The following is a 26,319-nucleotide window of genomic DNA, read 5'->3' as shown; positions in this document are numbered from 1 at the left end:
TTGGTGCTTCTAATTTGGAGGACAAATAACTATGTTCAATCAAATCTGTTTTGGATATTAATATACTCCACTTAAGTAAGTGAGTTGAGGTGTTTTATTTATATGCCAATTGGCTACGGCGACATTTGGAGGAATAGATACATTCTGAGTTCTATGATCTGTATGAAGTTTGCAGCTCCATTCAATCGATCACGATTGGAGTCTGGGCCGGCTAGGTTATGTGCACCATGTGAATGGTAATGATAGTAATATCGAGCAATCTAATAATAGGATGTTGAAGAAAAGAGAGGTTAAAATATTCCCAACATATTTAGTTGAACAATCACAACAATGTCAAAGTTTATTCAAATGTGATAATTTGTTTCAGGCAGCCTTGAAATGCTTGTATATTGCAATAATAATGGCATTGTTCTGGGGGTTTCATATTCTTCCGCTGCCGGTGACGGGGATGCTGCCCATCGTGCTGTTCCCTGTGATGGAGCTGATGGAGTCAAAGGAGACGTGCGACTCGTACATGCGGGAGACCGTGCTCATGTTCCTCTCTAGCCTCATGCTGGCGCTGGGCATCCAGCATTCGCGTCTTCCCAAGAGGCTAGCGCTCAAATTCATTATGAGCATTGGATTCTCACACTATAAGTAAATCGTATAGATTATACGATATGATTGTATTTCTAATTAGCTATTTATCCCTTCCCAATTCTGATGCTTGACCCAGGATTCGAAGCTGGGACCCACGGCGTGATAGTCCAACGCTTAAGCCGCGCGTCCACCGTGGATATATATATTATATTTTAATAATATTATTTTTAATACCTACTTGAATTCATAAAAATTGAAAATTATCCATTTTTAATTAAGAATGTCGAGTGAGCGTAGACATGAATTTGACCTCAATACTATATGGCCATTTATTTCCAATCTCACAATTCACGGTGACTGTGATACGGCCTACGTACAAATTTCTGGACACGATTGTTTGGATCATGTTTTATATTTCATTACAATGGTTTTGTAACTGTTTATTTATTACGTTTACATTTTTGAGATGTGGAGTTCGAATTAATTAATTAACCCAATGGAGACAATCGGTGCCAATTGTTGACTAAGTGATTCTGGACAATCGGCGTCAATTTGTATTGGTAAAAATGGTTATATTTTTTCGTTTTAATATTTCTTAAAATCTCTCAAATTTACCTATCTACAGTAATAGAGTTACGTTAAGAAGAAAAATATTTAATAAAATTGCAGTTCATTGTACATATTAATATGTATAAAAGAGTAATACAGATGGACCTCGACTTTCGAACGTTCGACTTTCGCACAATTTGCTATTTCGCACATTTAAAAAAAATCGTTTTTTTTAAATATCGCGCTGTGGGGTAAAGATATCCCTCTCTCGCTCGCTCACAAGCAAGTGCATTTCTTGCATCACTTGTATCCTGCTCGCACCCGTCACATTGCTTGTGAGCTGGCTAGGATAGGTTTAGTCTTGCGCAGAAGCGTGTGCAGGCTTGTTGTGTCGTGTGTTTTGCTAATTTTATTCATTTGAAATATTTCACTCTAAAGATTTATAAACAAGAGTGAGAAACGGAAAAACTGCAGTGTTCATACGAACAAAAAGAAATCAAGGACTTATAAACCTCACACGATCGAGACAAAGATGGAAATTATTAGACGTTCTGATAGCGGTGAACCTTTTGCTTCAATCGGACGTTCGTGTGATACAAACAGGTCTACGATTTGTTCAATTTTGAAAAATAAAAATAAGATTAAGGAATACGTCCAAAATTGTGGAAATATATCTTTAAAGATTGTTTCCAAAAGACACGGCATAGTTATGGATGAAATGGAAAAATCTTTGTCATCATGGATCGATGACCAACATCAAAAAGATGTCCCTCTGAGTATTTCAATTATTCAAGCAAAGGCTCTTAGTTTGCACAAAGATTGGAAGGCTAGATTAAAAGAAGATTCTAACACGATTTTTCAAGCAAGTAACGGTTGGTTTAACAATTTTAAAATGAGGTATTTTAATATTAAATTCACTGGAGAATCGGCTGAAGCGGATAAAGATGCTGCAAAAGAATTTATTTCCTCATTATCCAAAACTATTGAAGATGGAGAATATTCCTCTAGCCAAATATTTAATGTAGACGAGACAAGTTTATTTTGAAAAAATGCCTAGTCATACATTCTTATCTAAGGAAGAATCAGTTGCCCCTGGGCATAAACCTTCTAAAAACCGATTGACATTGCTTCTTGGTGGAAACTTAGCTGGTGATTGAAAATTGATGCCAATGTTAATTATTTATCAAGCCGAAAATCCCAGAGTATTGAATGGGAAAGATAAAGAATTGCTTCCAGTTATTTGGAAATCAAATAAAAAACCCTGGGTTTACTGCGTTAATATTTAAGGATTGGTTCACTTTACATTTCGTGCCAGCAGTTAAGCAATATTGTAACGTTAATAATTTACCATTTAAAATAAGAAAAAGAAGAGTGGCAAACAGTTAACTCTCAGTTAACCCACAAAAACCCCACTTAAACATGTCTCTTAAACGCTTCTTAAACATCTTATATTTACTTAATAAATAAATATTTAAAAAAATTTTTTTACTTCTCTCTACTTTCGAACATTCACACACCTTTTCAGGAACCAATTATGTGCAAAAGTCAAGGTTCTCCTGTATAAGAGTTACGTAAAAAAGTTATTTCGATTTCGATGGCTTCATAAAATCTAATAATTTCGTCCAACGACACAATGCCTTTTTCTCACGAAGAATTTCTTCGTAGCAAGCTAATAATTTTTTTATTCCTTACTTTGTAGCTGTGACGCGTTCTTCGTTGTAATGTATGTTTTCTAAAATTTTTAAACCGTTTTCAATTATTGACCTGAGACCTTCTGTCAAGCTTGCAATTAATTGTCATGTGCTTTACTGGTGGAACTGGGTCTGAAGTGTCGGATACTTCAACCGCGTAACTCCCAGTTCGCGTAAGTCGGGGTTTACTGTACATCAGTGGCGAAGGGTGGAGGTAGACTGTTAAGATCCACCATAAATAGTGCACATTAAACTTTGTTAGTCATATGTATTTCTTTTTATTGCAATAAGACTACAATTTACAGATGATATTGGTTAGTTTTTAAAAATCAATTAAACCCTGCCTAAACCAAACCATAATAATATTGGTATATTTTGGGCGATACGACAAAATTGTGCACACTTTTTCATTCATACTTATTTGATTTCGTTGGATTAAGAATACGTATTATTACACAATATAATTATTGTTAGTTAATTTTTTTTAAATTCATTAAGCCCTGTCTAAACCAAACTATAATATATAAAAAATATTATTGTCTATAAAATATTCAAAGTTATGTATGATTTAATTGCATACTTTTAGATTTTTTATAGATAGACGAGTATTTTTGACTATTTATTATGGCTTGGTTTTTACAAGGTTTAATTGATTTTTAAAAACTAACCAACACCGTCTGTAAATTGTAGTCTTAGTAAATGAAAACAAATACGTATGATTGACAAAGTTATGGTGAATCTTAAGAGCCTACCTCCACCCTTCGCCACTGCTGTACAGACCTACAAACTTATCAGTAGAATGGCCAAAAATGGAACTACGAACTACCATAGGATGCCATTTTGAAAATTCCTTTGGAATGTCAGATTTTGCCAGTTACGAGTCTTGATTGGGTAGTTTTCGACAGTGGCTCCCCCATCTCATTCTCCAGATAAGTTTGTAGGTCTGTACACACAATTTACATGTAACCCCAAATAATTATATTGATCTCTGCGTATTTTGAAGGTTGATTTACGGTTTCTCCTTCGTCACCATGCTGTTTTCAATGTGGATTTCCAAATCTGCGGTCATCTCAATGTTAGCACCGATCATTATGGCTGTCCTACAAGCTCTCGATGAAGTAAGTACCATTTTCTTTATGTACCCTCGGATGAAGTATCCTACTTAGGGTACCATACTTTAAACACACTTCCAGACTCATTATGACAGAACAAGTTGGCTGCGTCAATTAAACATCTGCGATTATTTGCCCATCTACAATTATGAATATATCCACTTGACATCAGTTATTTTTTAAATATTTATTAAATATTTTTTTAAATATTAATTATTATTCTGATGATATTCAATTGGTTCCCGCTCATTTTTTTATTTAAGTATTTAAATTTAAATACTTTCTATCTATTTTTCTTAGAAGGTAGGCTTCAAATAATCGCCTACTATGGAGCCTTCGCCACTGCCATGTAGTGAAACGCATAAAACATTTTTGATGACAGTGATAAATGTCAAGCAGTGGCGAAGGTTGGAGGTAGCCTGTTAAGATCTGACATAAATAGTGCACAATAAACTTTGTCAGTCATACGTATTTGTTTTCATTGAACTAAGACTACAATTTATAGATAAGTTGGTATGTTTTTAAAATTCAATTAAACTTGGGAAAACGATAGATAATAGTCAAAAAATACTCGTCTTTCTATTAAATATCTAAAATGATGCAATTAAATCATACATGACTTTGAATATTTTATAGACAAAATAATATTTGTTATCCATTATAGTTTGGTTTAGGCAGGGCTTAATTAATTTAAAAAAAATAACCGACAATATGTGTAATATGTATTCTTAATCTAATGAAAACAAATACGAATGGCTGACAAAGTTTAATGTGCACTATTTATGTCAGATCTTAACAGCCTACCTCCAACCTTCGCCACTGCTTGACATTAATCACTGTCATCAAAAATGTTTTATGTGTTTCACCACATGGCAGTGGCGAAGGCTCCGTAGTAGGCGATTATTTGAAGCCTTCCTTCTAAGAAAAATAGATAGAAAGTATTTAAATTTAAATACGAGGGTGGGTCAATAAGTCCTTAGAAAAGCCGACAGGTGGCGCGACTAGTACTGTAAGCCGTTTTGTTTTCATGCAGCGGCACTACCGATTCAGTATGCTGCGAAGTTTCAATCAGATTGGTCGGGTTGTTGTGTGTTTCTCGTACATTTAAAAAAAAAATTTGCTTGTTTACAAAAATGGAGAAAATTGAGTTTAGAGCTGTTATTAAACATTTTAATATAAAAGGGTTAACAGCAAAGGAAATAAAAAATGAGTTGGATTTAGTTCACGGCATATCTGCTCCTTCACTTGCAACTATTTATAACTGGTTTAATGAATTTAAACGTGGTCGTACATCAACAAAGGATGAACCACGCTCAGGACGTCCTGTAGATGTGACGACACCAGAAATGATCAATAAAATCCACGATATGGTGTTAAGTGACCGAAGATTAAAGTTGAGTGAGATAATTGAGGTTACAGGGATCTCAAAAGGTAGCGTCATTTCTATTTTACATGACAAATTGGGCATGAAAAAAATTTCTGCAAGATGGGTGCCGCGTTTGCTCACAGTCGACAATAAACGCAATAGGGTGGTGGCCTCTAAAGCCCTGTTGTCGCTCATGCAACGCAATCCGGATGAATTTTTTCGTCGCTTTGTGACTGTAGATGAAACATGGATACACCACTATACTCCCGAGACGAAAGAACAGTCAAAGCAGTGGATTGCGAAAGGCGAACCATGTCCAAAGAAGGCGAAAACCGTAAAATCAGCTGGTAAGGTTATGGCTACTGTATTTTGGGATGCACGTGGAATTATTTTCGTTGACTATTTGGAAAAAGGAAAAACAATAACAGGGGATTATTATGCATCTTTATTGGACCAGCTAAAAAACAAAATTGAAGAAAAACGGCCTCATTTAAACAGGAAAAAAATCCTCTTTCATCAGGACAATGCCCGTGTTCACACATGTTTACGATCAATGGCTAAAATTGAAGAATTGAAGTTCGAATTGGTCGACCACCCACCGTATTCGCCAGATTTAGCCCCCAGTGACTTTTTCCTTTTCCCAAACCCAAAAGTGGACAACGTTTTTTTTCAAATGAAGAAGTCATCGATCGGACAAATGCTTATTTTGAGGACCTTCCGAAAACTTATTTTTCTGACAGTTTAAAAAAAATTGAGAAACGTCTAACCAAGTGTATTGAGCTCCAAGGAGATTATGTTGAGAAATAAAAAAAAATACAAAAATAAAAACTGTTTTAATGCTTTTTTCTAAGGAATTATTGACCCACCCTCGTACTTAAATAAAAAAATGAGCTGGAACCAATTGAATATATCATCAGAATAATAATTAATATTTAAAAAAATATTTAAATGAGAGCCATCTATCGTCAGAATAATATAGAATAAATAAATAATAAGTGACAAACCAGCGCCTCTAGCGAGTAAGTATTGAAATATCGATTCACTCGAGAATAATTTGCCGAGCTTATTGTATGAACTGCGTCAATAACAGGCCATTGGGGCAGTCTGGGTTTATTCATACGAATCTATAGGCTTATAAGGCAAAGCTTATATATTTAGTGTCCAGGTCACTGATAATTAAAAAAAATAATTTCTATTTGTTCAATCACGTTATATAAAGATAGAATATTTTTAAAAATAATTAATAATTTTATCTCGTTATTATTATTTATCATTTAATTCGGTAATAGAACATATAATAAGTATATTATTTTTTTGTATAGTTTGTCATATTGGGCTGTTGATAATATTTACCAATGATATATTTTTAGGCCTATGTTACGTGTAGGTATAAGAACATACATAATTTATATTCATTGCTGAATTCTATGTCGTCAGTGAGCTATTAAAATTTCACCAATTTAGTGTAACGTTGAAATTAGTGTGTACCTATTCATCAGTAGTAATATCGTATTATCGTCTTATTTCCCGTGAGTATACCTGAGAAGTGTGCTCTTTTTCTTTGATCTCCACAGCCTACCTCTTTTCAAAAGTCTCCCTCCGCCACTGCTATGTGGTGATCATTATCAAGTATGGGTACTGAATGTTACGTTTGAATTTATGTAAGGTTATAATATTATAGTTAATATTGTGTGGTGGAGGTACATACGTTGCTATTTAATATGGGAAGGGATAGTTGGTATTTGAAAGTAACTCTTACGACTATGACTTTGATTGTATCGTGGTTCGTCCATGAAACCACTCTTCATACAAGCTGTGTCTTGAAGCTGTCGACAAAATTCTACTGTTCCATGACACCAGACTTCCCCAACCGGTCAATTAAAGATCTTAACTAATTATGAACCATATGTATAATTGAAGAGTGACATTCCAAACCAGCCTAAGTCTAAAAATCTGATTTTGATCATATTTTTGTGATTTGCAATTTACCTCTTAATTTTTCGGTACTATAATGTTTGGCAATTTCATAGAAAATTCAAAGACTCGAAAACATGAAATATAAATAACATTAAAAAGTATAGTAAAACTTCAAAAAAATTCATTCAAAAGCTGACATTTTTTTCAAAATGGCACAATGGAACACAAAAAAGTAATGGTGAGTATCTTTTGTGTGTACAATTATGATTGTGTAATAGAATGTGGTCATGGACAGGTCTGTTGGGATGATTAATGAATAAAAATAATATTAAATTTCTTTCACTTTATTGCATTTTTTGATAAAAAGGTAAACATTGTAACTTTTACAGCATAATAATATATTATATGATTATACTACAATGTAGGGATCATCTTCAATAAAAAAAATAGTTAACTGATGTGCACATGAACTTATAAAACACAAATTCTCTAATATTTCATCTGACATTTCTAATCTGACGTGTTACAATATTATATTATGGCCGCTTGGAGCGTAAATGTAGCGAAAAGAGTTCAACTGCGCATGCGTATATATCCTTAGGCGAGTTTGGAAAGAATCAACCGTTACCTTAGTGCTGTTTTGAAAAAAAAGGCACATTTCGACATCAAATTGAAGAGACTTTTTTGTAAAATATATGTTTTGGTGAGACTATAGATCTCAGCACACTATCGGATACCATCAAAACATGAAAATTTGTAATTTTGGACTAAGGCCGGTTTGGAATGTAATTTTGAAAAACAATACATAGCATGGCAATTTGATGACTAGAAGCGCTGCCATTTTTTAAATATCTATTTTTTATAAATGAATTGTTTGGTTGCATACCACAGGATACTATTACTTGAATTGCAATCAGTTGATACATGCATACAAAAAATATCAATAGTCTGCATAATATAATATAAGTGACATTTTTAATACTGTTAGTCTTTCATGTTTGGGTAGATAATTAGTCAACAGCATTCAATACTATATTTATTTGTTATCTGTTACTTGCGTCACGTGTGATATGCCCAGAAGTCGGCTAGATAGCGCATATACCAACTTATTTACATAAGTAAGACTGGGGGTCTTAATTGCAGAGCGCTGTCGGAGCCACATTCCAGAATCCCACAGTGCAAAATGACGAAAGCTATTTAAGCTCGATCACCTTCGACAGTTACAAAACGGCTTTGACAAGTACGGAAAGCCACAGTGGCCAAAAGTATGTATATATCAGTATTTTCTCTCTCCATCTCAAAGATGCTATACAAGTGCAGCATTTACATATCATTCATCATACAATTTCCAGAGAAGCATTTAAAAATATGCATCATGATAAAACACCTACACCCAGATCAGGATAAATCGACACCTCTTACGTAAAAGACCGTAATTGCGTTTTTGACTGTTTTGACTTGATTGCCTAAATAATTTTAAAGATAATAAATACAATGATAATCAAAAAAAAAACAAAAATTCAATCAATATAAATATCAATCAACTAAAAAATTACGATTTCAGCATTAAATAATTACAACATAAAAAGAACTTTTTATATACAACGTTTTTAAATTTTCTGTTGAATTCTATAAACTTGACTTGACTAGCTTAAACGATCAAAAAAATTTGTACTTGATAGAAATAATGCTGAAATGTCATTTTTACATTTTTCATATTGATTTCCATAGTAACGCACGTTATATTAATAATTTAGTTGCTAGGAACCTAGCGACCAATAATAGTGGATTGGATTACAGATTTCTTCCGAAATAACTTTTCATACAAAACAGAATTAACTGAAAATTAATTCAATCCTACTTAAAGGTGGCTAATAGTATTAAAAAAATGCATTGACATTGTGTTATGATATATTCTAAAAGTTTTAAATGTCTAGCTAGTCGGGAAGTTAGTTAAAAATCGATTGCAAGATTCGTACTGGATAAACAACCACCGGAAAAATAAGAATACGACCTAATAAAAACGTTGTGGTGTCATTAAAATTTATTAAAATGAAAAACTGAAAAGTACCTTTTTGCAGTTACGCCCTTATACGTAGGAGATGTCAAAAGAATAGTAACATGAAAATAGTCACCTTGTAATAATATATTCTCATCTAAATGTCGCTGTCCTTTGTTGGCCCATAAATATGGTGGAAAATTTTTCTTTGAAAATTATTCACGACTCATTCATGTCGTTCTGTCCAGGTTTCTGAGGCATCAAGTGAAGTGAGAGGCAAGTGTTCTAGTGTTTATCGTAGTAGATTTTTGGGTTTCCAGCGTGTGTCCTTCTTCCTTCTTTACTCGACGTTTCGGGCTCGTTGCAGAGTAGGTATGTGCATGTAAACGTTGCTCTAAGAATGTCAAAAAGAATCCGATTAGCTAAGAGCAAACGTTGCTCAGAGTAATCTGTGAATTGTTACGACCAGGGATACCGGCTCGAATATTACCTGTATCCATCGAGTGCTCGGCAATTGCTGACATCGTGTAATGTTTAAGTTGGTATGCCCTCTCGTGTTCACTCACACGCTTCTTTACTGTTCTAGAAGTCTGGCCTATATACTTTTTTGGGCATCCGCGACAGTTTAACTGGTATACACCTGCCGAGTCCAAAGGTTGCGAGTCCTTTGCTGGCCTTATCATATTTCGCACCTTTGTCGATGTGAAGAATATTGTTTCGATTTCATGTTTCCGAAGTATCCTGGAAATAGTATCGTTGGTGTTTTTGATATAAGGTAGATAGGCCCGGCCTTTGAACTGTAGAGTAAAGAAGGAAGGAAACCCAAAAATCTACTACGATAAAAAACAACCGTGAAAGCCGCAAACGTTCTATTGTTTCTGTTTTTCAACCGGTAATTTCTACCAAGTTCAACCAGAGATTTTCTGGTGGTCCACGAATTTTCAGTGTCCGGATGTCCTATGATTAAGTTCAAATGACATCTTCAAAACCCACGCACCTGCAAGTTTAGTGTTTCTGCATTGTGTTTTTGTTCTTAAAATAGATTAATGGTTTTACATGACGAAATCAACCGCAATCAGACGTTATTATACATTACTATATACCTAAATAATACTTTTTATTATTTCTGCGTTAGTGGTCCACAACACATTTTTTTTATTTTCAGTGGTCCCCGTGTGTAAAAAGGTTGAGAAACAGTCAAAAAGTGCTATGTTTTAACAGCCCCCTCTTGGCTGTGTTAATTTTTAGAGCGAGATAGACAGTTTAGAGGGCTAACTTATTGTAACAACAATTATAATACCTCAATACATAAATATGATAAACTACCGCCAATTACCGCCTTGTGTATAGAGCAGACCCCTACGCATATCGCACTCCCGCAACTAAACTGCCACAATTCAAAAAATGCCAAACAGAAAATCAACTTTCAAGTTTTTGACTTTCACATTTTGTACTGTTTCCGAAATATATTTAGGTATTGAACAAATTTTTTGACTTGCATTCCATGACTTAGAGATATTAAATTTACGCTACATGTACCTACTATGAATGATAGACTTTGAAACTTAGTACTTAACTCAAAACACTTAATCTTGGACTTGTGGCGGTTTAGTTGCAGGGGTGCGATATATTCAATACACAAGGCTGCTATCGGCGGCTATCGAGGGTAGTTTATCATATTTATGTATTGAGTGATATGTTTTAACAGCCCCTCTCAGCCGTATTAACTTTCAGAGCGAGATAGACAGTTTTGCGACCTTACCACGTTGGATTTAATGGGATAACTTCCAACTGAGGAAGTTTCAGGGTATCTTCAATTTTTATAAAATACGACATCATAATTGAGATTTTTTTATTTTGTTTCAGGGAAGCCAGCAAAACAACCATTTGCTATTTTCTAACTGTCATTTTCTCGTCGTGTATAGGTTTGTATGAAGAAATAACATTTTTTACCATAAGGCAGTGGTGTTCAAACTGTGTATCGCTACATTCAATTCTCAGGGGCGTTGCAGGCTGATGGAATAAAATAAACATGTCAGATAATCTCAATTCAATGGACAGTTACAATGATATCGTCACTGTTCTGGCAGAAGACACTAATTCGAAAAAATGACATATTGAGTTAGTTATACCAAAATGTTCCTTATTTCAAACTTTACTGTCTGGAAACCTCTTAATAAATAAATAAACAGTCTTTAATTTAAAGTCATCCTTTTTACGATTACTTAATAAACTCACATGATAGACCATTTCAAACATTTTAACAACTTCAAAGTCAGATTACTCAAAACTAGTATTCTCCAGTTAGCGTGTTCTGCCAGAACAGAGACGATACATTCGTATGGTTTGGAGGCGGTTTTCTATATGCGATAATAAAATGTAGACTACTCTTCCTTTATTGTGATAATTGAACCTCCGTCCTTATACCCTCCTGTACACGTACATGGATTTACTGGCAGCAATAGTGTGTATTTTAAACCATCTTGACCAGACGTCCCTAGACAAAATGCTGCCACGTTTTTTTTATACATTACTTTTTATCATCGTTTCGTGACTCCAATATCAAAGAACTGTGTTGTATGGATACATCACTAACAAGATATAGGTATACGTACTACTAAATCTTATTTAAATACTATCTCTGCTTCAATCGACAATATTGTGAGTCTACGGTTTCAGATAGGTACATTTAAAAAGACACCTGACAGCTTCCATAACTCGCGAGTGACTGTGAAGAATGTGACGTCCAGGGACAACGGAAGTAAACTAGACATCGCGAACCCGACAAAAAATAAAGTTCTTTTGAAAATTTTATAGTACTTACCTACTTAATACATTTTATTTAAAAGCAGTGAGCTGATTTTTTTAATGGAAAGATATTTCCGTTATTACTAAGTTTACGTAGCTTTCTATATATACCTAATGAATCTCCTCGATTTTCGAGTTTTCCCCTTTGAGTAACTGCCGCCCCCAAGCGACGCTTAATCTGCCTACCCCCATGGGACGTCACTGATCTTGACAATAACTATTCACACATAAAAGTCCTGACCGTCTGTGTGAGCGAGACGCGATGTTGTCATTTTATGGTACTATTTGACAGGTACTGAAAATTGGTTAACGTCAAAATTCATTCGTAGTTCGTTGTTTTGCCGGCAGGTTCGCCACTGTCGTTCTACTGCGCAGGCGCAGATAGAAAAATTCTCAACTGTCTCATGAAAATTTAGAAGCTTCCGAACTTTTTTGATTCATGCATGCAGTCTTGCAACTGCAGGATACTACATGTTTACATGTACATTTTTTTGTTATGGCCGCGATAATATTTACTGTCAGCAGTAAACACCGACCACAATTCCAGTCTAATTTGTTCATCCCTGAAGTTCATACACAGACGAAAACACCACATACTGAGCGAGGAGATGAATGCCTCTTCTCACTCTCGACTTTGACGGAGAAATGTCAACGGGAAGCAGAGTTATCATCTTTTTATATTACTGACTTTAATACAAAGATGTAAAAAATATAGTATTTTAAATACCGCCTATGTGGTTTGAGTCATATTCTGAGATAAACGAACGAAACTGTTTTAAAAAATAATCGTAAATGATTTTATTTGGTGATTTCATTTTTTATTTGATCTCCCATCATCTTTCACAGGTGATATTAATCCATATGGTAGAGAAAAAAATGTGCATCACGTGGTATCACTAACTCATTTTCGCTACCTATTTAATATACAGCGATGATATATTATTTCAATTCAGTGGTCTCATAGAGTAACTCCACCATGGAGGTGTGTGCCTTCGTATATTTAAGTAGTAATTATTTCTTTTCCAGGCAGTATGGTCACTTCAGTCGGCACTTCAAACAATTTGTTGTTCAAAGGAATTCTAGTTGAGTAAGTGTAAAACATACAAAAAATTCTACATTATATTATGGTTAGCGGTCGTCCATATATATGATATTACACCCTAAAGGGGGGGGGGGGATATAATTAATATAACGGTAGTTCGGTGCGATGTGTCTTTGATGGAAACTTGTAATCAAGTGAGATGTCCAATCGGTCTGATATAATATTATGATTTGTGACAAAGGGGATGTGCTGTAGAGAATGTGACATGATAAAACCAACAAAATATAAACTATACTGTTTGAGACTTTAACGGTTGTTTGTTATTGTGATAGATTTTTGGGTTTTCACCGCTTGAGAATGGCCTCTGCAATGAACTTGAAGCGTTAAGGAAAGAAGGAGGAAGAAAACGCAGTGAAAACGCAAAAATCTATTACGAAAATATCCGTGTATGGCGTGAATATGTTGACACTGTGATACCGGTCTTTCTCTGTCGAGGAGAATGGTGAAGGCCGTATAACTAGCAGGCCAGAAGCGGGGTGGAATTGAGAGAAACGCACGTTGTGGATGCTGGCAGGAGTTTATTATATTATCGTTAGGCGGGTTGTAGACGCGGTTTTGCTGGAGATGCTGGCTGTTCGGCGTCCGAGACAAGAGAGAGCTTTTCGCGCGCATCCAAGTGTCGGATCCGCGGCGTCATGTTCGTCTGTCGGTCGCGAACCTCTCTGTTTTACCGACAGATTTCTCGCGACGGCGCTATCTCGAGCGGCCATTTTCGACAGACCGCGTCTCTGTGTTTTGGCGGGAGCGCGGACGAATTAAACTGTCAACATGACAGTGGAAAAAATAAATTTAATATGGAAGGTTTTATTAGTTATAATTGGACGTAATATAATATTATTATTATTAGGTTAGGTTAGGTTTTTTAATTCTGAATTCAACTGAATGTTCATTGTGAGATTAGCTAACAAGTGTCAACAAACTACCAAAAACAACAATTGACCATTGCACGATCGATACCCAAGCACGAATCAAATCGCGAAAATAACTTTTAATAAAATTCCTCCGTTATCATATTGTAGTTCTAGTTTTTTTTTGGGCATAGTAAATGGATATGAACGTCATTGTAGTTATTGATTGGTATATTTTTACATAATCAATAACGTTTGACACATTTGCAAAAAACACCACCGGAGCGGAGCGCTTATCGTTTATTTTGACCAATGCATGAGCATTTGACACATTTGGTTTAGTTGCAAAAAACACCACCGAACGCTACTATCTAATTTGCCCAATGCATGAAATAGGCAGAAAGATTACTGCCGAATTCACGCACTAGGCAGATATTTTGCCTAATTCAAGAATAAAGCAACGGGCTTGCATTTTTCATGAAATAGGCAAAATTTTGCCGATTTTATGTAATACGCAATTTCACACATTCTGCGTAGCATACACACGTAATCTCATTCTTCACGCGTAAGCGAGATGCGTTGTTGTAATTGTACGGTACTATCTGATAGGTTGCGAAAATTGGAAAATGTCAAAACGCTTTGCGCGGTGTATCGGTGACTGTTGTAGATACAGTAACCAGTATGGACGCCAAATAATTAATTCGCGAGCCTAATAAATAATTATTTTGCACCTAGAGTGGTTACAGAGTGGTTACAGTATCTGGAACGGTTACAGCTACGGCCCGCTAATGAGTACCCGGCTTTACATGAGCTCATGTGCAATTATCAGAACATTCACTAATAGGAACTGATAACCTACAAAGACATTGTGTCAATTTCTTATCATTTGTAGCTCCCTTCCTAACGACTAAATAATAATTTTTTATTTTCTGCAAGTTAACACATTTTTAAGCTACGTAATGTAATGTGATAGTAATGTGTTTCTAGCATTATGGTATCGATTGAGATAGAATTATTTTTTTACGTCAATTAAATTTTCAGTCGATTCTCCGGTGTACAGGAAATCCCCAACTTGATAACCATGACCATTGTTCCGGTGCTGGTGATGCACCTTCTCATCTTCCACTACATGCTCTTTCATTTTATGGGATGGCTGAGGTAAGCAATTTATAATCATGACCTTATTGTGGTTAAGCTTCTTGAGTCGCAGCAGCCAAAAATCGCCTGAATGAAAGGAATGTGAGACCAAATTCGTCACGAATAAAAACTATTTTTAAATATGGAGCATTTGAAACAAGTGAAATAAATTGTCAACATTGCACATAAAAACTTAGTTTTTACACCTCTCCGAATCTAAGACTATTGTCCACAGTTTTAATTACCTCGGTTCCCTTCAGAACAGGTGATACTTTGGTCTTCAAAATCAGCTAAAGTCTCACATCGTCTTCCGTTGCACAAAAATTCAGACATACAAGATGCTGATCCGACCAATTAATACTTACCTGGCTGGAGTGCTGGGCTCTCACCCGGGGGCTCCGTGTTCGTATCACCGTGATGTCACAATAATATATTGTGACCTCACCTCATTGTTTTCTCAAAGCCTGGGTGTTTATGTGAACATTTCACTTCTACTACTGCACTACTGTTTCACTACACTCATGTCTTCGGGCAAAGTTTACCGTGCACTATTTATGTTGGATCTTAACAGCCTACCTCCACCCCTCGCCACTGATCGATAATCGTTGTCTCGTTGCTAGTGCAAAATTTTCAGTACTTATATATCATAATTTAAAAAATATGCTTTAGAAAAAGTGGGGGATGGCATTAGGATGTTTAAAAACAGCGACCCGGCATAATTTTATTTAGCATTACTGATTATATGATTTTTTCTAATTATGGTCTAAACTTTTGTTCCAAGACCAAACAGCATTGATGCAAAAAAGTCATGCTTACACAATGAAGGTAATGCTGAAATAATGAAAACCGTGATCGAGATTCACTATGCCGCCCTGGGACCCATGTCCATCTACGAAAAGGTTTCATTTTAATTATTAAAATATATCAGTTTGACCAATCTATTGCTGAACGCAGGCTTCTGCGAGCTGATTCAATTCCTCTCATACGTGGACGTTGCGTTGCATTACCACATACTTCTGCAGAACTATCTTGTCAATCCAGCGGTAGAAAGTAGCTATGAATATAATTTGGGTGAGATTGTATCACCTTGCTTGATTCCTATTCTGATAGGAAATAATAATTAGGGGTTACCACCAAAAGTCTCCAAATCATATTGTTATGTAGTAGTAATTGCAATTTGATGTTTGACATGCCCCTTAAAATCAGGCATAATGTTAATTTCTTTGTGGTGTATGTTCATGTTCTGTATATCGGATGATCTTGAATTTTTTTTCTAGCGTACCTACATATTTATAATATATATACACATAATCCGTTGTTAATTCTAAATACCTAATTGGACGGTATTATGCAACAAAGAACCAATCCACAAAAATCTACATCTGAGATAAATACTTAAAATTTTATGTGTTGGTAAACAATGAACAAACGTTTTGGGATTTCAAGAATATTGAAAGTAATAATGCTTAACTGAGGAAATTAATGCATTTTTAACAAAAAATGTTGGTTGGTTCTTTGTTGCAAAATTGAAACAGTCCATAGATGAATGTTATTTGTTATTACAATGATATATGGCAGTAACACGCATGGCATTTTTTTCTTAACAAATTGACTCTTATGGGAACCACATTATAGCACTAAATCATATTTTAACATGTTGAGGGTTGGTTCCTTGTTGTGTAATACCATACAATTATCAACTTACTAACTTTTGGCAGTAACCTCATAATATGTATGATTTATTTAGCTTCAGGAATCCTTGATTTCTGAGTATATTGTGAATTGAGAAATTCTATACTTATCTAATGCGACTAATGGTGTAATAATGCTAAAGCATTTTCATTTTCACGTATCACACTGTTGAGTGTACACTATAGCTGGAATCGCACCATTGGATGTCCGTAGAAAAGTGACCGATGATGTACATTGCATAGAATGTGATGAAAGACACCTAGTCCTGGCGCAATCACGGATAAAATCTAGGAAAAGTTTCCTTGGATCATCCAAGGAGATTTCGGAGCCGCTTGCGGTGGAAAAAATGGCAAGTTGGAGCGAGAGATGCGACTATACAGCTTTCTGGCCAATGGGAAGCTGCCGTAAGGGTGTTTGTAGGACTTTGTAGTTTAGAAGAATCGTATATAAACCGAAATAACTAGAATTAAAAACAATATGAAGAAGTAGGGATATTTTGATGCTTTGTAAAGTTTTACATTTGAATGTAGGGTGACCCAGTTGTATAGGCCAAGTCACCCAACCACTCAAGAGAATTCTATTGAATAAACTAGAGGGGAAAAGGGGTAGACTGCGTTATGTTAAAACGCAGATTGGTTTGGGTAGAAAAAGACAAAGCATCCCTGAACCTAACCTAACCAAGCCAAGGCGGTTTAGGAAGCTTGCGGCAGCTGGAGGACAGTGGAATCGTTTCCTAGTACCTACTAGTGATGATTATAACAACAATATAAAAATATAACAATTTTGACAGGGTGCCGTTACCGCTCTAATCCTAATTGTGACGCTGTTCGGACTCAGGAGTCCAGGGTTTATGAAAGGATGGGAAAATTTGACAGAGGACTCCAGGTAAGTCAATCATCATAGGTATCAAGCAAGTGGTGCAAGTGTGTTAAAATGTAAAATTTGGCGATCGCTGACGCCCTCTACAAACCAAAGTCAGTAGGTACCTTCTATTAACCGTTTCTACGCTTCACGATATTACTATGGCAGTATCTGACAGGCCGCAGATTTTTAACGACGCATGTTGAATGTAGAGCGAGCTTTTACTATAATCGCTGTAATATCGTTAGTGTTTTATAAGTATTCAAACAGATGGAACTGTATATTTAATTTTTTAGATTATGCAAATCAATCGACAGTGGCTAGTAATTTGAGTTTAAAGTCGGACGAGATGACTCGCAAAATTTGTATGTGCGGCCTATCGATCACGGCCTCGTAGAGCGAGAAAACTCGCTAAAGGCATAGAACCGGTTAATACTTTACTTCTTTGCTCTTTGTCGGATAGAATTTACCGATTCAATAATATCAATAATGTTTTGGAATCACTATCAACTGTAAAAGAAGTAAATTACCACTTTTGCTACTATACGGAACTTCTGCAGTCTTTGTATGAGGAATGGTTGTTGGCCATTCACCCAATCCATTGAGTCCTTGCACTGGATCAAACACACATTAACCCGATCACTAGGAGATATCTCGTCAAATGGTCCAAGTTCCGAGAGATATCTCGGTAGTACTAATAATTCGGTCAAAACAAATAATTTCAAAATAGGACACATACTGACATCTATCGGAATGTTCCATAACATTTTACCATATTAGTTAACGATTTTACCATCGATTTACCTTGAATTTTGTCAAATGTTACAACTGAGATTTTAGAGATGTCGTAGTTTTTTGATTTTTTTTTTTTTGCAAATTATATTTGGCCTGTTAGGTACTGCCAAGGCCTTTTACTTGTCCGCATTACACGCATTTTATTTGTCCAGCAACTCCCGACAGTTTCATCAACAGTCACAGTATGAACTCTTTTTCTTCTTTCTTTCTTTTGACCATGTCCGATCCTAATAAGATCGTAAATGGGCCTCCACATGGTGGAAGATTGTATTAACAGATTCTTTTTACGAGAAATGGATGTCAGACACTTGCTCAACCTATTAGGTCCATAATCTGACTCACACAAATTGAAAAACAATATGTGTACTTGCCAGACTCAGGATTCGAACCTGGGACCCACGACTCTATAGGCCGACGCATATGCCACGCGGCCATCGTGGGCATTTGAACTCAGCTGCCATGTAATAAAACAAAAAGTTTATGTTACTCCTGCTGTTACAGTCCACTCTTTGAAGGTCCATATGCTCCGCGTAGGAACGGAAGTTTACTTTTGATTGGGCTTATTGTATTTTCCAGGTATATCGGGACATCCTGTGTAACCACTGGTATTGTGTTGTTGATGATTTTGGTACCACTTTCCACCGACTGCATGAGCTTCTGGGATCCCTTAAAAGGTTATGTTTCATTCCTCATAAGCGACTTAATAATGTACTTAACATAGCATGCTATTTTATTTAAGAGCATACATAAGTGAAACGGCAAATAATTTTCAACAATAGGTGGGACGAAATTTCGCATTTATTGCCAATCGCTGAGCGGCATTCGATGTGGGAGCACTTCGATTTTTTTTGTGATGGCGTCGTAAGAATATATTTTTATATCGTGTAGAAATGACTAAATAACGTTATGTCTGTACTCGAAAAAGAAAACATGGAATGAATATATTGTTATTATTACTAATATAACAATAAACATAACACTAAATGGACGCATATTGAATTTTTATGACAAATTATGTTCCGTTTGGCTCCCATCATTAGCACAATCCGCGTGTCGCATAGTTATGATCCTTTTAGACCATACCTCAGCTGAGGTAGCCTTAAGTCATCGGGTGGCTGACGAGCTAAATTTGATTGATTGATAGATGATGTCAGGACTTCTCCAAATATTTGTTTTTAACCTACTTGCACTCGCTAATATTTTGTTAATGAATATGGTCAATGGATAATACACAAGATTTATGTCGCAAGAATGCAACATTCTTTATTGGAGAGCTCGTGATACTGTCTATGAATCAAGTTTGTTACCGTTTCAACCCGTTAATGTCTTACAGTCAATATTAAAGGAATTTGATATAGCATTTTGTATAATAAGCGAGAGGGGGTGACTCTGAGATATCGTCACTTGCCACTCACCTGAGGCCGCAGGTAAAGAGCAGTCGGATCCGCCCTCTTGCCGGAGACGTCGAACTAAGGTTAACGCTTGCTTAATTAAGCTGACCTACTTGAATTTTGTAAACTGTACACCGTCCTCTGTAAAATATAAACTAATTTACTACCCAAGATCTTGTTTATTGGACTTGTCATCCCCATTACTTACCACCCCCTTAACATTACTCAATGTATTTAGTTTGATTCTAAACAAAAGAATCAGGATGAAAGTAGTCTGCAAGAAAAAGAAATTCAAGATGACGATACCAATACAAATGCGCAATCGCGTGACCACGGCTGACGTGAAGATATTCCTGACTCGCTACTAACACACAAATGAGCAGTGAGGTCTAATTTTATTATTGATTGCAGGCGTGAAAGATTTCCCAACTAAGGAACCTAAAGGGATGCTCACATGGAAATACGTCACTAAGCGAGTTTATTGGGAATTGATCTTCATACTAGGTACCAACACTATTAATCTAATTGAATAAAATAAATAATTGACTTATTCTATCTCGCTCTAAAAGTTAATACGGCCCAAGAGAGGGCGTTAAAAGATTGCACTTTTCACAGTTAACTTCTTGTGATAATTAACTGCCTGAATACAGAAAGTGATATAATAGGCTCGCTGCAATAATTTATTTGCATTATCCCAGTTTCTAACTCATGTGCCAAATAACACATAGTACATAGTCTCACGCTTATTGTCCGCCCCTAATCAAGAAATGCCACTTTGGATCTTTACCCAGAGTCTTGGCTGAAATAAAATAAATCCTAATATCAGTGCCCGATGGTGTCTGTCTGGTCAAAAATTATCACAAATGTATGTAAAAATCTGAATAAACTGTGACCTTCCGAGTAGAGCCACATGTGGCGTGCCCAATCTTGCTTTTGACATAATGCAAATGCCACGTTTACATAATGAAGACTGCCTGACTTTCTTACTTATTTTAATATGTTTGTAAATATAATCGGCAACTTCTTAGAAGTCTAAATGTAATTTCCAATAGATTCCATTGGCATTAGCAACATACATATTATCGAGGCCATAACAATAAAATGTACGTGTAAACATGTATTATCCTGCAGTTCCAAGATTGCATGCATGCATAAGTTCGGAAGTGTCTGAATTTTCACTCGACAGTTGAGAATTTTTCGATCTATGACAATAGTGGTGAACCTGCCGGCAAAAAAACGAACTACCAATGAATTTTGAGGTTAACCGATTTTCACTACCTGTCAAATAGTACCATAAAATGGCAACATCGCGTCTCGCTCACTCTTGAAGAATGAAATTGAAGAGTCAATCAGGAGTTTTATGCGTAAACAGTTATTGTCACGAGAGTTTAAAATACGCACTATTGCTGCCAGTAAATCCATGCACGTGTACAGGCGCTATTTATTACACTGTTTAGTATTGCCGCCAATCTTTTAGTATTCTTGTTATTATTGTTAACACTAGTAACTAGTAACATATATTATGAACCAATCAAATCGTGCACCAACACGAGCGAATCTGTGTAATTGGTATTGAAAGTCGATGATCGGCGTGGATCCTTGAATCTGATTGGGTGTGCGAATCTGCTGGTGTAATGAGACCTTTAAAAATATTTGAAATGTGTTTGACGTTCCTCTATAGCAGGGGTTCTCAAAGGCATTCAGTTAACGGCGCTCAAAGTCAGCAGCAGAATATTTGTATGTCGCCTTGTAAACCAGCCGTGGCCCCTAGGTCGATGGAATACAAACTTCGAAAAGCGGGGAGCCTACTCATTTGTGGCATAAAAAAAATTATATTTGCGACAGATTGAAATTTTGCTTCAGCGATTTGACAGGGAAACTACAAAAGGTTCCATCTGCCAGAAGAAGGGTTTGGTTCAGTCAATGTTTTATGTCTTTAGGTGGGGCTTTTGCCCTCGCAAAGGCAACCTACCAGACTAACTTGGGGCGTATCACCTCCGAGTTTCTGATCGGCCTGCGAATGATTCCTGACGCCGCCGTCATAGCGATCCTTGTCTGCATTGCCATGCTATTGGCTGCACTCTGCTCCGATGTAATTGTCACCAGCATAATACTTCCCTACATAGCTGAATTGGTAATACTATAGTGATTCATAATATTCATCATTAAAAAACTTATTTAATTTTAAAAACTAACCACCACCATCTGTAATTTGCAGTGGCAAAGGGAGTAGGTAGACTGTTGAAATCCGCCATAAATAGTGTACAACTTTGTCAGTCATAAGTATTTGTTTTCATTGAAATAAGACTACAATTTACAGATGGTGTTGGTTAGTTTTTAAAATTCAATTAAACCCTGCCTTACCAAACCATGATAGTCTATCTATAAAATATCTAAAATTATGCATTTAAATCGTACATTACTTTGGATATTTTGATATAATTTTGATATAATTTAAAAAAAATGAACCAACAATATGTGAAGTGTAATATGTATTCTTAATCCAATGAAAACAAATAAATATGAATGAAAAAGTGTGAACTATTTTGTCGAATCGCCCATAACATACCAAAACTATTATGGCTTGGTTTTCCGACCATGTCCGATCCTATTAGGATCATATGGACCTCCACATAGTAGAGGTTTGTATTAACAGATTTTGTTTTTTACGAGAAATGGATGTCAGCCACTTGCTCAACCTATTAGGTCCATACCCTGTCTCACACAAATTGAAAAACAATATGTGTACTTGCCAGACCCAGGATTCGAACGTGGGACCCACGGCGTGATAGTCCAACGCTTGAGCCGCCCTGCCACCGTGGGTGTGAATTGATTTTTGAAAACTAAGCGTCACCATCTGTAAATTGTAGTCTCAATAAAAACAAATAAGTATGACTGACAAATAACGCTCAGTGTGAACTATTTATGTAGGATCTTAACGGCCTACCTCCACCCTTCGCCACTGGTAGCCTATTATAACCATACCCAGTAGGGTAAGCCAGTTCTCATTGATTTAGTCTTCTCTGTTTGTAACTCTTCTTTTAGGCTGTGACGTTACAATACCATCCGTTGAAATTGATGTTGCCGGTTGCTTTGGCGTGCACTTTTACCCTGAGACATTCCATCGGCACCAGCCCCATCAGCATTGTCAATAACTATGCCTTCATTGCAACTTCCACTAAAGTATGTGATATCTCATTTTATACGCTAAACCACGAGCTTTCGAATAATGGGGTTATTTTTTTGGGGCTGCACTTTGTTTCTCTGCAATTCATACATTTTAAAAGTATTACCTACGGGACACATTTAGGTACGCAGTACGCAGTTACAGCTATTGATGGACAGAACGGCAAATTGTTAACCCAATTCTTGAAAGAGTATATCGTCTCTGTTCTGGCAGAACACACTAACTGGAGAATACTAGTTTTGAGTAATTTGACTTTGAAGTTGTTAAAATGTTTGAAATGGTCTATCATGTGAGTTTATTAAGTAATCGTAAAAAGGATGACTTTAAAATAAAGACTGTTTATTTATTAAGAGGGTTTCCAGACGGTAAAGTTTGAAATAAGGAACATTTTGGTATAACTAACTCAATATGTCAATCAATTAAGATTGGGAGACAGCGATGGCTAGGTCATGTGCACCGTATGAATGACAATGAACCGGCAAAGAGAGTGATGTCCAGCAATCCAATAGGACGTAGAAGAAGAGGGAGGCCAAAGATTCGCTGGTTAGATGGAGCTGCCAGTGACTGCCGTATTCTGGGAGTACCAAATTGGAAAGCGGCCACACTGGATAGGGACAGGCGGAGGGACCTGTTGGAGGAGGCCAGGACCCACACCGGGTTGTCGCGCCCCTGATGATGATGAACTCAATATGTAATTTTTTCGAATTAGTGTCTTCTGCCAGAACAGTGACGATATTATCATTTATAAAGCTGTTTAAAATATTGGTGTTGCCTGGAGTGATATTTCAATATCTACGATGAGTAACGTATGGAATACACTCATCCCCCAATAGATCGAGGATAGTATGCAAACTGAAGAAGTTGACAATATTATTAGCGAACTACTCGAAATTACCAGCAAACTGAACCCAAAAAAAAAGAAAATGTCTATAAGGCATACAACACTGGACCAGTATGTACTTTAAACTTTTAACTGCCGATAGGTGTATGTATGGTACTTTGCGCGCTGCGAATTTTATTGCTAAAATAAAAAATTAAAATCAATTTACGTTTCAAGTGGTAAAAACGGATTCTGTTTCAATTCTGAGTATGTGACGATATTCCCAATATATGTCTTGTGTGTTCAACATATTTGTATGTTTAAAATAATTGATTTACGTTAGTAAAATCCCGTTTAAAGGGGGACGTCCAAAGATGTCATTTTTGTATGAGCGGCGTGCCGTTCACGTCTTAAGACGTCATTGGCAGCCATCCGGTTAATGCGCAAACCGGCTAACTTTTGCCCCTAAAGAGGTGGCCTTGCATAATATGCATAGCACTAGTTTCGGGTAAGTGCTACCGTCATCATCGACCGACGTTTTTTTTTGGTACGTCTGCAAAATGATTTTTTTTGTCGTCTTCCAGATAAAGGCAAGCATAGCGCCGTCGATTATCTGCGCAGGCACAATTGTGGCGACCACTGTGTTCTACTATCCCCTCGTCTATCCAGCGGTGACTGAGTTTCCTGAATGGGCCAAGCATATGACGGACTACTAATTCCACCAAGTGCAATGAAAAAAATTGAAATCGATAAGAATGTTTAGAATATGTGCATAATATTGTGGGGTTACTGCCAAAAGTTGGTAAGTCTCGAAATCATGTTTTGGAGTAATTGCAATTTGAAATGCCCTCTAAAATCAGGCATAATTCTAATTTTTGTGCTTCATGTGCATGTTCTATAATATATCGGACAACCTTGAATTTTTTTTCTAGCATACATATATATATATATATATATATAGACACATAATCCGTTGTTAACTATAAATACCTAAATTATCGACTTACCAACTTTTGGCAGCAACCCTATGTATTAATAAATAAATTTACTAAAAATTTTCAATCCCGCTGTTTTATTGACATTCGGAATTATTTATTACTATTTTGTATTCAATAATTGAACTATGTAGCGAATTAAACCTTTCTGAGTTTACTGTTTTTAAAAAACGGTTTTACCCTGTTTTTAGTCGAAAAACATCTCACTTTTGATGGAAGCCATTTTAATCGTATATACAATAAATAATGTTTAAGACTTTCACGATGGTTTGTTATTATAATATATTTTTGGGTTGTCACCGCATGTTCTTCCTAATTCTTTCCTCGTCATTTTGCATTCGTTGCGGACGCCATTCTCAATAGATAATGTGTTGATAAAGTGTACTTGTAGGCGTATGAATGTGAAAGCCGCTCTAAGTATGTTAAAAGGGATCCGATTAGCTGATAGCAAACATTGCTCAGAGTAAAATAGTGTGATAGTGTGCTGTGTCAAAAATCTATTACGGTGTACCTATACAATTATTAAACAAACATAATTTGAAAACATTTCATGCATGGAAAGAATCTTTTTTTAGAAAAAAATACGACACCCGATTGAAGTTGATGCTGGATTCGCACAAGTGTACTTTTCCAATTTAGCTACGGGAATCCTATTTAATTATGACGATTTTAACTAGTAGTTTCTACGTGCAATGTTTCAAAATCACCGTCCGGTTTACATTTGGAGTTCTACTCTTCTTTTACATAATCTATTTTTGATTATTTTACTCCCAGAATGGCTAGTAAGAGTGATAAATATCGAGGGTAAACTGACAGAACGCATTATTTCAGTTTTTGCTATTTTTCTGTTTTAAATGCCAAAATGTATACAATTTTACGTTCAACGTCCTGGTAAAACGCGTAAAGGCATAGGATATAGTGGTGAGAAAATAGAAACATTATTAAATCATATTGTTATTTTTTTATTCTGATAGAAAGCATGATAATGACCTAATGCGTTCTGCATATACAAAATACAGGACTTGTAACATGTCGTATATTGTGTTTGCCATAAAGGTTAGTTTTTATAATGTAGAAAAAATGTTTTTAAATCATAAAAAAGTCCTTTTATACAAAATACAGGACTTGTAACATGTTGTATATTGTGTTTGCCATAAAGGTTAGTCTTTATAATGTAGAAAAAATGTTTTTAAATCATAAAAAAGTAATTTTTGCGATTATCTCAGAACTTGTTTTAACGAGTTAATGCTTTCTGTCAGTATACCCTCGATATGAGAGAGAGACAATTTAGAGATGAAAATAAAAATATAATAAAACAGCACAAGTGCGGGAAAACAGCGTCAGACTTGTCACGGGAACATAAATTATCCTTCAGATTTGGAGGGTGACAACTGTAATGAAAATCTTAATGCAAGTTCCGACTGGTTTGAAAGATTTAAAAAACGTGAAAGCTAGAAAGTTACATTCAAA

The 26,319-nt window shown here is 35.9% G+C and overlaps 1 protein-coding gene across 3 annotated transcripts in view; it reads left to right on the top strand.

Annotated features, from left to right (window-relative positions):
• The window catches only part of Lnk (SH2B adapter-like protein Lnk), a 60,303-nt gene extending 35,669 nt beyond the window's left edge, over nt 1-24,634 (top strand). For 2 of the 3 annotated variants that reach the window (XM_085950556.1, XM_085950555.1), the window contains 13 exons: nt 368-636; nt 3,823-3,937; nt 8,358-8,479; nt 11,080-11,138; nt 13,048-13,108; nt 15,013-15,129; nt 15,890-16,007; nt 17,591-17,685; nt 19,033-19,130; nt 20,259-20,351; nt 21,788-21,981; nt 22,893-23,030; nt 24,439-24,634. In XM_085950556.1, coding sequence (XP_085806682.1) covers nt 368-636; nt 3,823-3,937; nt 8,358-8,479; nt 11,080-11,138; nt 13,048-13,108; nt 15,013-15,129; nt 15,890-16,007; nt 17,591-17,685; nt 19,033-19,130; nt 20,259-20,351; nt 21,788-21,981; nt 22,893-23,030; nt 24,439-24,570 — 1,611 coding nt within the window. In that variant the 3' untranslated portion in view covers nt 24,571-24,634. The remainder of the gene's footprint in view (nt 1-367; nt 637-3,822; nt 3,938-8,357; nt 8,480-11,079; nt 11,139-13,047; nt 13,109-15,012; nt 15,130-15,889; nt 16,008-17,590; nt 17,686-19,032; nt 19,131-20,258; nt 20,352-21,787; nt 21,982-22,892; nt 23,031-24,438) is intronic. The other variant, XM_085950553.1, reaches the window with a different exon arrangement.
• The last annotated feature ends 1,685 nt before the right edge of the window (nt 24,635-26,319 follow it).

The sequence above is a fragment of the Rhyacophila brunnea genome, unplaced genomic scaffold, assembly GCF_057557595.1.
Source record: "Rhyacophila brunnea isolate RB1 unplaced genomic scaffold, BYU_Rbru_1.0 scaffold_23, whole genome shotgun sequence".
Taxonomy (NCBI): Eukaryota; Metazoa; Arthropoda; class Insecta; order Trichoptera; family Rhyacophilidae; genus Rhyacophila; species Rhyacophila brunnea.
The sequence above is the reverse complement of the archived record's forward strand: the minus strand, read 5'-3'. Positions and strand labels throughout refer to the sequence as shown.